General features: G+C 42.0%; 2 protein-coding genes across 3 annotated transcripts; both read left to right on the top strand.

Annotated features, from left to right (window-relative positions):
* The first annotated feature begins 94 nt into the window (after nt 1-94).
* On the top strand, nt 95-2,429 carry LOC122843931 (SOSS complex subunit C-like). Its single transcript, XM_044139075.1, has one exon. It carries the CDS (start codon nt 954-956, stop codon nt 1,263-1,265), a length of 312 nt encoding a protein of 103 aa, XP_043995010.1. The 5' UTR covers nt 95-953; the 3' UTR covers nt 1,266-2,429.
* A 350-nt stretch (nt 2,430-2,779) lies between these two features.
* Nucleotides 2,780-11,440, top strand: yars1 (tyrosyl-tRNA synthetase 1). Of its 2 annotated transcripts, none has more exons than XM_044139072.1 (14): nt 2,780-2,926; nt 3,339-3,420; nt 3,515-3,661; nt 4,453-4,628; nt 4,720-4,849; nt 6,340-6,420; nt 6,520-6,612; nt 6,690-6,825; nt 6,924-7,009; nt 8,798-8,933; nt 9,014-9,120; nt 9,202-9,395; nt 10,568-10,709; nt 10,800-11,440. In XM_044139072.1, the coding sequence occupies exons 2-14, from the start codon at nt 3,364-3,366 to the stop codon at nt 10,908-10,910; spliced, it is 1,596 nt and encodes a 531-aa protein (XP_043995007.1). In that variant the 5' UTR covers nt 2,780-2,926; nt 3,339-3,363; the 3' UTR covers nt 10,911-11,440. The 2 variants fall into 2 exon arrangements, with proteins under 2 accessions (XP_043995007.1, XP_043995008.1); XM_044139073.1 differs by having other exon boundaries at nt 2,792-2,926; nt 3,353-3,420.
* The last annotated feature ends 1,036 nt before the right edge of the window (nt 11,441-12,476 follow it).

Below are 12,476 nucleotides of genomic sequence, written 5' to 3'. Positions count from 1 at the left end.
ACAAGCATTGCATATTACCTGTGCAATTTTTCACATTGCATATGTATTATGATTTTCTAACATTTTTAATGTTAATAGGAACAAATGCTTAATGTATCACTGTGATGAATCTGTATAATGTGGAGGTTTCACTTATACCTACACATTAGGTATAATAATGTGTAGTTATAAGATAATGGCGGACTCTTTTATGGGTTAGGCTACTTTTCTGCAAACCAATTACAGTAAATTACAGAGAGAATAGGTTTAATTTTTGATCAAACTTATTTAGAATCGGCTGGACAGAATATTAATAAAATATTGGCAATAAATCCGATTAAAATAATTTTTTAAGTTAAAATGAAAACTTGAAATTCTACTTTAAAGGGTTGAACTTGATATCTTTAATATTTTCAATATTACAAACCTACGAAGTCTTCAAGCTGGCGCATACTGCCACCTAGTGTTGGCGCAGTATAACATTCAGAACATTGGCAAAAAGTAATTTAAAAAACTTATGTCTAGCTAAACTGTGCTAACCTGTTCCACTTTTCAAAATGGTAAACACAAATGTGTGCCACACTTTTTAGAGGTTTACAACTTATTATGCCCTGCTTTGCATTGCTCTGACATAAAATCTCAAACTACACTGTGGTATGTTGTTTGTAATGTCACAAAATATATAATAAGCATTTACTTAAATACAAGCGTCAAGCAGATAGTAAAAATGGACACAGTTTTAAGCTGTTTTTCCAACAATATTAACGATGCGTTTTATTTTATTGTGAAAACCAGTCCTCAAACCGGAAGCGCTTCCGTTCTTGTAATTAACCAACAAAAAGCTATAAAATTTATTTACAAATTTTAACCCACAAAACGGAAGGTATCCCACCAAAACATTTACCCCGAATAAGGACACCTGAAGGGAACTTTATCCTCTTCAGCTCCGTTGGTTGGTTAGTTATTAAGCCGTAATGGCCGCCAACCCTCCCGGACAGGGCTTCCAGAACAAAACCCGAGTGGCCATCCTGGCAGAACTGGACAAGGAGAAGCGGCGGCTGATGCAGGGCCAGTCCATGAACAGTCCCGGAGCCAACATCCCGCTGTCGGGCCGGAGCAGCCTGAAGGAGGCGAGGGACAGCGCGGAGCAGCAGCACATCGCCGCCCAGCAGAAGGCCGCCCTGCAGCACGCTCACGTCCACTCCTCCGGCTTCTTCATCACCCAGGACTCCTCGTTCGGGAACCTCATCCTCCCGGTGCTTCCCCGACTGGAGCCCGACCTCTGACTGAGCAGTACAGCTGATCCTGGAGGTCCGACTTGAACTCACAAAAAGCGGAGTTTATTGGCTGTGAACTGAAGAGTGGCACCATGGTGTTTTCTTGGTCACTTTTTTATTATTATTATTATTATTATTATTATGAGATAGAAACGTAAGAAAGTTATTTCTGGTTCAGAATGTTGTTTATAAGCTTAAAGTATGAAACCGTCAGTTAAAGAGTTACATATCTATGTCATGTTTACTTTCTATTTTCATTGCAAGTAGAAGACTAGCAGTACATTTTGTGAGTAAGCTATTGGACCACAGCTTACTGTTAGAACAGTGTTTACGGTTTACGGCCAGAGTTAAGGCTCTCTCCCAGGATGCTCTTCAGTCAGAGGGCGTACAAACACTTGAAGAAGAAAAAGTGGTCCAACAGATTCATCTCTAAAGACTATTGTTTTTTGTCCATTCTAGTTAATGTAGATTAGATGCCCTCCACCTGCCTTATGTTGTGCAGTGTATACACTATAAGGAAAAAAATGGCTACAATATATATTTTCCCTTTTTTAATCAACATCTAGCTACCCATCTGTCTGTACCACAACTGGTTGTTCTGTTTCATACTATGTAACATACTGTATGTAGTCAGTACTACACTCTGTAAGTCATGTTTATGTTTTACTAGTTGCCATTACAGGTTTTCATCATTGTAATTTTCATTCAAATGTGTTTAATTATTCATTTCTTTATTTCTGCCTTTGTAATGTGTACAGAAGTGCAATGTGCAGCTAAAAGATGTGTTTATTTCCCTACAATTAATATTTTTTTCTCCTTCTGTTTTGAAAGCAGCGTATACGTTCTAAGATCTGAAAGTCAATGTTCTGGACTTTAAGCTGCCACCTCCAAAGTGTATAAAGGATTTTTCTAAGTCAACAAAAATATGAATTATTTTTTCTGCAATTGATTCATTGTGATTTTTAAGATATTTTTCTCACATTTTAAATCTTGAGTCGCAGGCAGTTGGGTTGAGGCTGAGCTAAGGATTTGTGATCAGAGGATGGGGGTTCTGAATAATAAGTAATTTTGAGGTACAAGACACCACAATATATATATATATATTTTTGTTTTTGTTAAATATTTGATCAGGCCAGCAAAACAATTGCAGACCCCAAACATTCTGGAAACAAACTGTCAGGTTGACTCTATGGAGGAATATTTGCAAAAGAAAAAAATGAATAAATTAGCCGCCACAGAAGCAGTTTCTTATCCCATACTGTCTCTTTGATGAAGACAATCACCAAAGTAAGCTTTTTAATTTTTTTTTTTGCACTGTCACATCAACACTTGTTTCCAAATCTATACAACAAACGAGAAAATTTGGTAAATATATCTACACATCGTTTCTTTATGCCTATTTTATTTAACCTAAAGTTTATATATTTATACTTTAAGTATAAAGTATAAGCGCTGTGTGAGCGCTTGAAAACCGACGTCGAAAATGTCTGGTTTTTCCATTTATTCTTGGCCAATTATTCGGATTTTGATTCTCTGCTATCTGCACTCGATTGCTTTCCCCTGGAGTGGATCACAGAGCCGAGGCTGCCGCTGATGCAACCTTCTGACAGGTTCACTCAGGCATAAGTTTCATTTTCTCCGAGACTCGTTTCATGAGCAGCAGTTCACAGGTAAGTGGTCAGCTTTCAGGATATTTATCTTAAAAGCAAACTAACACGGATGTATGGTAAGTAAAGCTAACCTTAGCTGAACAGATAGCATTTTCCGTGCCACCGCCTCTGTAACGTTAGCTGCACATGGTTTTGTTGCTAACTAGATGAAGTCTTAGCTTCCTAATTCATCCATTCAGTATTTAACCGACTTGTATTAAATGTGAAACTATTTATAGTTAAATAAGGAAGGAAGCTTGCTTATCCAAGCGAAACTAATAAAAATGAAATGTGGAATAAAAATTTGTGCTTTCGTGAATATTTAGGGGGTCGAGGTTTGTTTTAAGGCGTGAGTCATCATTCCCAGTGTAATCCTGCTGCATGAAGCTGTTACTACTACAGTAGTGATAACTTTGTCCATATAAACCGACAGCTTTTTGTCACAAGGCCCCGGCATCATGGCAGGTCAGCTCGGTCCGGAGGAGAAGTTCAACCTCATCACCAGGAACCTGCAGGTGAGCAGCAACCCGCGTCATGCGTCGCCCTGGACAGGAAGCCTTCCTTCATGCCAGTCGGTGTGGTGATGCCTCTGCTTGGGTTGCGTTGCAGGAGGTCCTCGGTGAGGAGAAGCTGAAGCAGGTTCTTCAGGAGAGGGAGCTGAAGGTGTACTGGGGCACGGCGACCACCGGCAAGCCGCACGTGGCTTACTTTGTTCCCATGTCGAAGATAGCCGATTTCCTGAGGGCCGGCTGCGAGGTGCGGACAAACAAAAGACTTTTAACGTTAATTTTAGCATTAACTTTATACACTCGTTGTTTGTGTTTACACCAGTCGTCCAACGGCAGGCCTGTCACTATGACAACTTTTGCTTCGTGATAAATTGTCGCAAAAGTTCTCGCGATAAACATTTTCAAGAAGTATCCCCCGTAATAATGCAAGAGCACATTCTCAAAGATCCATTTAATATCGAGAGAACATTTAACACCGGAACTGGAAGACGTTTGAAATATGCAAAATAAATAAGCAAATAAAGTGAATTATGAAGAAATTGGCCTTCAAAAAAGGAAGGGGGGGAGTGGGGGGGCTAGTTGAAACCAATCCAGTTTTGGGTAGAAAAAGAGAATAACGATAAATCAAATGGGAATTATTGAGCTCATCTTGATTTATCATGCGGTTAATTGATTTATTTCCTACTGCGACACACCTATTCAACAGTGAAACAAACTGAAAGTGAAATTAAAGAGTTTTAGTTACATCATCAACAACTTGGCTGTTTTCTTTCCCCACATCTCCTGATGAATGAAGCCAGGCAAAAGATATCGGGTCTTTGTCTGGATTAACTTCAGTCACTTTATCTCGCATTATCTTCAAAAGTACCAAATTTCTCCACCAGTTGCAAGACCTGCCTGGTTGTGCCGTTATAATCCCAGTTAAGCCTGGCTCAGTAAGCCATTAAATCACATGACGCATTGAAATGACCTCAATATAATTTCCATTCCGGACGACAAGTGTTTTTTTCATGTTTCACGTCTCTTGCCGATCCGCAGGTCACGATCCTGTTTGCAGACTTGCACGCTTACCTTGACAACATGAAGGCTCCCTGGGAGCTGCTGGAGCTCCGGGTGAAGTACTATGAGCAGGTGATCAAGGCCATGCTGGAGAGCATCGGCGTCCCTCTGGAGAAGCTGCGCTTCATCAAAGGCACCGATTTCCAGCTGGGCCGGTCAGTTTCACCCAGCAGTAGCATGGCCCCCGCCCAAACTAGCGCTTAGCCTCGTAGCTGAACTTTGTTTCTGTCCTGTGACGTGGGATAGAGAGTACACCCTGGACGTGTACCGCCTGTCCTCCATGGTCACCGAGCACGACGCCAAGAAGGCTGGAGCTGAAGTGGTGAAGCAGGTGGAGCATCCTCTGCTGAGTGGGCTTCTCTATCCTGGACTGCAGGTAATAGCGAAGCACGAGCATCACGATTCAGCTCATTAGTGGCGTGAGGGTTGATTGTTGTAAAATCAACCCTCCGAGATGCACCGATCCGATATTAATATCTTTATGGATCCCGATATTTAAAAACATTTTGGATCGGGTATCTGTGATGACCCATAAGAGCAGATCTATTCAATCTAATTGCATTCTTTGCGCTCTGTGTGCGTTACCATTTATCTTTATATTTAGAATTCCTAATTGCACTTTCTGAACCATTTGAAAGAATTTTGACTGCCGTATTTTTCGGCCACTCTTTGCCCACGCTTTGAACCTTGTGGCTTACAACCCTCTGTTGCGTCTTTGTGGAAAACCGAAAGCGGTGGAGATACCAGCGGCTTATATATGCACCTTTCCAGTTGTGTTTATTTTTAAACCTTGTGGGTGCGGCTCAGAGTGAGCTGCGCTCTATAGTCCGGAAAATCCGGTACATGTTTGACCAAGGTAGTCAACCTCTTATTTTTCTCAGTTTCAGTTTCTTTATTACTTATTTTATGTTGGCTGTTCTACTTCTATTAGCACGGATGGAGCAAATTAAAGTTGTTTTATTTTTTATGTGTTTCACCAAGCTTGTGAATCTGTTGGTGTATTTCAGTGGGTTGTACTGGTGCAGAGTTATCAAAAACATTTGCATGTGGGACTTCCCCCTCATTTCAGTTTGCTGCTGACCTCCAGCAGGTTCAGCTGGTCCAACTGGTTTCACTCGGCCTCTTGATTAGCAGAGTATAAGGTTAGCTGGGAAACTGACTTTCAGGGCCTCTTGGCCAATTGGGCAGCATGTGTGCTGCAGCTTTGTGGTGCTGTGATGGAGGATTTGTTTGCTAGAATCCCTGGTTTTTGTTGTTACTTTCCCCTTTCTTTTCTTTTAGGTTCCCATTTTTTGCCTTTGCTCCTTCTTCAGATCTCATTTACAGAATGAACCTTAAACTTTACCCTCCTGGTTTTGTCTCTTCATTTTTCCCTGGTTTATCTATTGTTACAGCCCCCCTCCATGACACCTAGACTGCCTTGGGGATGCGACCGTGTTTTTTTTTTTTTTTTTGTTTTTCAAATAAAAAGAAGAAGTAAGTTCAACACAGTTTTTCTATATCGGAATGAGTAATAGAGAATTAACGCTTGATCAAAAATGTTGGCAAAGAAAATAGTAAGAAGTGTGGATTGCTTTTGCATTCAGCCCCCTTCTTACACCATCTCCATGGTCAAACATGGTGGTGGCAGCACCATGCTGTGGGGGTGATTTAAAAAAAAAAAAAAAAATTCTCAGCAGAGAAAATGATGAAAATAAAGATGAAAGACAAAATTGGATAAAGTTTTAAGGGTCTGGATACATTTTCAACGCGCTGTCAGTTTCTGTATCGGATCGGTATCGGCCGATTCCAGATATCGGTATCGGTACCAATATCTGAGTGTTGGTGTCTTTGAGTACTTAGTTAAACTGTTGACAATTTTCTAAGGCTTTAGACGAGGAGTACCTGAAAGTTGACGCCCAGTTCGGAGGAGTCGACCAGAGGAAGATCTTCACTCTGGCTGAGAAGGTAAAACTCAGCTCAACTAGGATGGAAGGAATTTATGCAAGATATTAGAATATGTCCAAATAAGCTCCATTGTTGTTCCTTTCCCTCCCCGCCCCCCAGTACCTTCCCTCTCTTGGTTATGCAAAACGATCACATCTGATGAACCCAATGGTTCCTGGACTGACGGGGGCTAAAATGAGCTCCTCAGAGGAAGTAAGGCTCCATTTAAAAACACTCTGTTGAAGCGTTTCCTGCCAGCCTTTACGCTAATATCCAACACGTGCGGGTAGGAGTCAAAGATCGACCTGCTGGACTCCAAAGAAGACGTGAAGAAGAAGCTGAAGAAGGCTTTCTGCGAGCCGGGAAACATCCACAACAACGGCGTTCTCTCGTTTGTTAAATACGTCCTCTTTCCTCTACAAGGAGGTTAGAAAGTTGATTCATTTCTTTTTTGTATTTATTTATTTTTTTTCCACTGTTGTCGTGAACGTCTTCTTCACAGCCCGACTTGATTTGCATTTCAGAATTCTCCATCAAGCGGGATCCGAAATGGGGCGGAGACAAAGTTTACACGGACTTTGAGGAGGTGGAGAAGGATTTTGAAGGAGAGGTGAAGCTACATTTATCTGATCCCGTCTGCTAGTGGGCTGGAAGTCCTTGAAAAGGCTTGAATTTCAATGAGGTGTTTTCAAGGTCTGGAGAGTGCTTGACATTCAAACTGCCAGTTCAAACAGGTTGTTTTAAAGTCTGAATTTGGGAATTGTTATTTACAGTTGAAACTAGGTATTTCCACGTAAAAATTTTTTAAAAAGTCCTATAGTCTGAAGTTAAATCAGACCAATCACCAAATTGATTTCATGTTGGACGACATGTTGTTGTACTTTAGTTGACCTTGTCCCACCTGATTGAGGTCGTTCCCATCGGCCCCCGTCCTCTTCAAATAATAACACGGTGCCAGTCGTTTTATGTTTCGAGGATATTAATAAATGTTACCAGAGGTCACGGAAGGTCGACCAGCCTTTCGCTTTTAGGCTTTTGTTTTGAAGCTATTGAAAGGTCAAAAAGTCAACCCCCCTACCCCCCCGCCTGACCCAAATCAAACAAAGTCAGCGTCTTGTCAACTCTGCTATGTTTGTGCAGCAGAAATTCCAGTTTGTGCTGCTATCTTTTTAAATATTTTTTATAAAAATCTGTCCAGAGGCCAACCAGCTCCTCCACATTTACAAAGTTAAAACAAAATCCTGTGAATTCTGCTACGTTTGTGCTGCAAAAAACTGTCAGTTTGTGCTGTGTTTGCTTTGAAGGTGTTACTGGAAGTTGTTTAGTTTGGTTTTTGTAAAAGCGGGGAGCAGAGGTCACGCTAGGCTTTTTTTGGTCGCCGTCATTTTGACCGACAGCATAAAAAAAAAATAAAAAATCGCTCATGCACTATTTTTACCCGTCAAATTATAATCATATTAGCATTTGGCTGTTTAGTTATTCAACTAGTTGAACGGTGAATCCAGATCCCGTCACACATAAAGCAGATGAACGCATCTAACTTTTTCCCCATAGTGACACAAACCACTGACTGTGAATTAAATTAAACAACTCCACTCAAATTACCAGAACTTCACCCGCTGCAGTCTGAACGCACAGCCTCATCAATTCCTCCTGGAGCATCTGCAGAGAAATCTGGGCTGGTTCATCAGTCAGTTGGATCTGCCTGATCCAACCCGATCAATTGAATTTTTTATTTTTTTTACCTTGTGCGGTCCGGGTCTGCGCTTTTACGAGGATTTTTTTGTATGTAATTAAGACTGGAATTAAAGGCTCCATTTCTACCAAAGGTTTGGATTGAGCCTCCTCACCCAGACGCTCCAAACCCTTCAACACGCTGTCAGCTCCCAGTCAGAAAGACACATTTAGTTCAGTGATATAAGATGATATTCAGAAAGAATTTTTTTTATTGATTGATTTTAGTTGCCTCTGCGATGAACTCTCTGTTTAAAGTCTGTAATGTCTGCCCATGTGCACCAATCAGCGGCGTTAATTATAACCTGTCAAATTTTCCCGTCGTTTAAAAAAAAAACAACAGTCAAATACGGAAAATTATTCGGTTAACGCGACCTGTGGCGGGGCATCTGGTTGACCTCTGGAACCAGTTTTTAACGTCTTTAAAGTGACGGCAGCACAAATGAACACGTTTGCTGCAGAGACGTTTGCTGTAGAACGTAGAATATCATCTCAAGAGATTAATAACGGTAGTAGATGATGTCACATAATAGTGAATTGAAACTTCTGTAGTTCATTTGTACTGTTTTAATTTGCACAGTTTGAAAACTTGCCTTGAAAGTCCCTGAATTTTTCCTGTGGGTAAATTGTACGGACGCCGACTAAGCGCTTTCTTCATTTTCAGATGATCCATCCCGGAGACTTGAAGGCCTCGGTGGAAGTGGCCCTCAATCAGCTCCTGGAGCCAATCAGGAAGAAGTTTCAGTCTCCGGAGCTCCGCAAGCTCACCAGCTCTGCTTATCCCGATCCGTCCAAGACAAGTCAGCGTTTTTACCGCGACGAAAACATTCCCATGCGAACGCCTCACGCCAAAACCTTGTTCTGTCCGGTTGATTCACAGAAGCAGGAGGAAAAGTCGCTCAGACAGCCGGCGGAGGGGACGACAACGACGAGCTGGCGCCCTCCAGACTGGACATCAGGGTGGGGAAAGTCGTCAGCGTGGAGAAGGTTAGTGACTCGGATCGTCGCCGCGTGCCGTGAAACGAGCCTCGCTTGTAGCCGTGACGGTGTGACGCGCGCAACACGCAGCATCCGGACGCCGACTCGCTGTACCTGGAGAAGATCGACGTGGGGGAGCCGGAGCCCAGGACTGTGGTGAGCGGGCTGGTGGCCTACGTTTCCCAGGAGGACCTGCGGGACAGAGCCGTGTTGGTGCTGTGCAACCTGAAGCCGCAGAAGATGCGAGGGATCGAGTCTCAAGCCATGCTGCTCTGCGCCTCCATGTAAGCGAGTCGACTAAAAACGCCGTCACGTCCAGAGTTAAAGGAGTTCTGGGTTTTAGTTGCAGTTTTTCTTTCTTTTGTGACTTTTTTTTTTGTCTAATTCAGTTTGTTTAGGTTAGTTTTTAAGAGTGAGTTTGCCAGTTTTTATTAGTTACAGGAGGAGTTTTAGTATTTTCAGATTTTGATCTTTTTGAATTCTGCACCCAGAAATGAACCAAAGCATTGTATTGCTATTATGTACACCTGGACTGGGTGATGAATGCTCAACGGAAGATACCATTCTCATAAAATGGATTCAGTAATTGTTGGAAAACCAAGTTTTGTCAGCATGTTGCGGACCAATTAACGTGCCGTCATTTTCCCACAGTTGATGTAAACTGTTTGTGTCGAGTAAAAAAGTTATGAATTTCTCATCAGTTTGAAAGGCTAATGCATACAGGTAAAAGCCAGTAAATTAGAATATTTTGAAAAACTTGATTTATTCCAATAATTGCATTCAAAAGGTGTAACTTGTACATTATATTTATTCATTGCACACAGACTGATGCATTCAAATGTTTATTTCATTTACTTTTGATGATTTGAAGTGGCAACAAATGAAAATCCAAAATTCTGTGTGTCACAAAATTAGAATATTGTGTAAGGGTTAAATTTTGAAGACACCTGGTGCCACAAACTAATCAGCTGATTAACTCAAAACACCTGAGCAGTGCCAGAAACTCATCGACTCCATGCCACGCTGCATTAATGCAGTAATTGAGGCAAAAGGAGCTCCAACCAAGTATTGAGTATTGTACATGCTCTTATTTTTCATTTTCATACTTTCCAGTTGGCCAACATTTCTAAAAAAATCCCTTTTTTGTATTAGCCTTAAGTAATATTCTAATTTTGTGACACACGGAATTTTGGATTTTCATTTGTTGCCACTTCAAATCATCAAAATTAAATGAAATAAACATTTGAATGCATCAGTCTGTGTGCAATGAATAAATATAATGTACAAGTTACACCTTTTGAATGCAATTACTGAAATAAATCAAGTTTTTCAAAATATTCTAATTTACTGGCTTTTACCTGTAGATTCTTAATAAACATTAAAACGAAGGGTCTTACGTCTGTAATTCCAGCATGTGTTTGTTTACATCACAACCCCGTGGTTTCTCTGTTTCCAGAGACGGGGAGCCCAGGAGGGTGGAGCCTCTGGACCCTCCAGAGGGTTCTTCGCCGGGGGATCGGGTCTTCGTGGAGGGCTACGAGTCGGGGAAAGCGGATGAAAAACTGAACCCAAAGAAGAAGGTGTGGGAGAAACTGCAGGTGCGTTGGAGCCCCCGTTACTGGTTCAACGTTCGGACACACTGTCCCCCTCCCAGAAAACACCGGCTAACGCGGCGTGTCATCCTACAGGCGGACCTGAAGACCTCAGACGAGTGTGTGGCTCAGTGGAAGGACAGAAAGCTGCTGACCAAACTGGGACAGATTACGTGTAAGACGCTCAAAGGAGGCAACATCAGCTAAATACTCAAACGGCCTCCCGCCGATCGCCAACGCTGCTCCACAAATCTCCATGACAACAACATGAAGCTTCATCAGGGTGGATTTGGAAGGGTGAAGGGATATGTCTGTCTAAATAGACCAACCTGTTTTATCTTGACTTAGGAAAAAGTATGAAGTCATTTTCTATGGCTAACTATAACTAATCAAAGTTTGCACTTAATGTACTCGTATAACAAATATTTAACTGGGTGGAGGTTTGGGACAGTGATCAGTTTGCTCCTTTCTAGGTCTAAGTAATGATATCTCAGGTTTCTGAAGGGGAACTCAACGGTTTGCTGTTTTTCTGGGTTAAAAGTGTCAAGACAGAGGTCAGTCTGCCAAATCTGATTAATAGAGATGCTTTCAAACTTTCTATACACCTCATGTATGTAAAATCCACATGCCTCCAGATGGAAGACGGTTGTACGTTTGGGTAACGCACAGAAATCCATGTCTGATTGTCTGATTAATGCATCGTCCGTAAAATGAAATAAACACCGGCAGGATCTTAATGTGTCTGATTAAAGGTCTCAGCTTGTTGATGTTGACCCATAAACTAGAGGTCGTCAAATCCGGGCCTCAAGGACCGGGTGTCCTGCAGGTCTTAGATGTGGCTCCGCTTCACCACACCTGAGTCTTATAATCAGGTCATTATAACTGGAGAGACTGGAGAAGTTGACTGCACCGAGGTGTGTAGAACCAGGGACTCGTCTAAAAGATGCATCTGTCGAGGCCTGGATTTGAGGACTCCTCCCAAAGACTCTCTCTGACGTTCACGTCGGGGTATTTGCTGGTCAGTCAAACAGGCGTTGGAACCTTTAGCAGTTGGTGCCAATTCTGCGGGGAAGTGAAAGCGTCTTCATAAAGCTTGAAAGCAAAGAAGGAAACATTAAGATCTCTGAAAAGACAGTGTAAATGTGCTGCCATGACTTTGGACTTAATTAAACAGCAGACGCCACGGCTCCTTAAATCATCACCGCTTGTGGAAACCTGACAGCAGTGTGGATTCTGTGCCTCTTCAGCCTTCCAGACTCCTTGATTTCCAAATGAAGTGTTGGACATACTGGTCTTCCTCCGCCTTTGGCTTGGTAGGTAAGACACGTCTGATCGAATGTGGCCTAACTCAAGCATTGTGACAGTAATGAACCATATCCTGGACACGTCTCTGTCTCTTGAAGTGCTGTTTCCAGCTACAGTTGAGGTCGATTCGTATTGCGTTGTGTTTGTTTCTGGCGATGTTCGATTGTTTTGCAACTAACGTGAGAGCGGGCAGCACTGTTTAGGGATAAATGATATTAAGGGAACGCGGTGGGAAAAAGGGGTAGAAATAGTTTCCAGGGCCAAAAAAAAAAAAAAAAAAAAGCGAACGAATAACGTGATTTCCGCATTAAAATTGATCCTTTAATGTTATCTTCAGAGATGCACCTGTTAGGACACAAATTGACGGGAGTCTCCAAATATTTGTTTTTCTTTCTGATCACTTTGATGAAAAGAACAACTAATGGTACCACACTAGGCTAAAGAAGACCGCAGGATATCCGTCCATCC

This window comes from Gambusia affinis, linkage group LG14 (assembly GCF_019740435.1).
Source record: "Gambusia affinis linkage group LG14, SWU_Gaff_1.0, whole genome shotgun sequence".
NCBI lineage: Eukaryota > Metazoa > Chordata > Actinopteri > Cyprinodontiformes > Poeciliidae > Gambusia > Gambusia affinis.
Note: the sequence above shows the minus strand (reverse complement) of the source record. Positions and strands in the feature narration are given on the sequence as shown.

Bases quoted from the DNA above. Each gene is read 5' to 3' on its own strand.
- LOC122843931 (XM_044139075.1), top strand. From the start codon at position 954: ATGGCCGCCAACCCTCCCGGACAGGGCTTCCAGAACAAAACCCGAGTG.
- yars1 (XM_044139072.1), top strand. From the start codon at position 3,364: ATGGCAGGTCAGCTCGGTCCGGAGGAGAAGTTCAACCTCATCACCAGG. The intron at 3,662-4,452 runs GTGCGGACAAAC...GCCGATCCGCAG, and splicing joins TCCTGAGGGCCGGCTGCGAG to GTCACGATCCTGTTTGCAGA. The intron at 10,710-10,799 runs GTGCGTTGGAGC...GTCATCCTACAG, and splicing joins AGGTGTGGGAGAAACTGCAG to GCGGACCTGAAGACCTCAGA.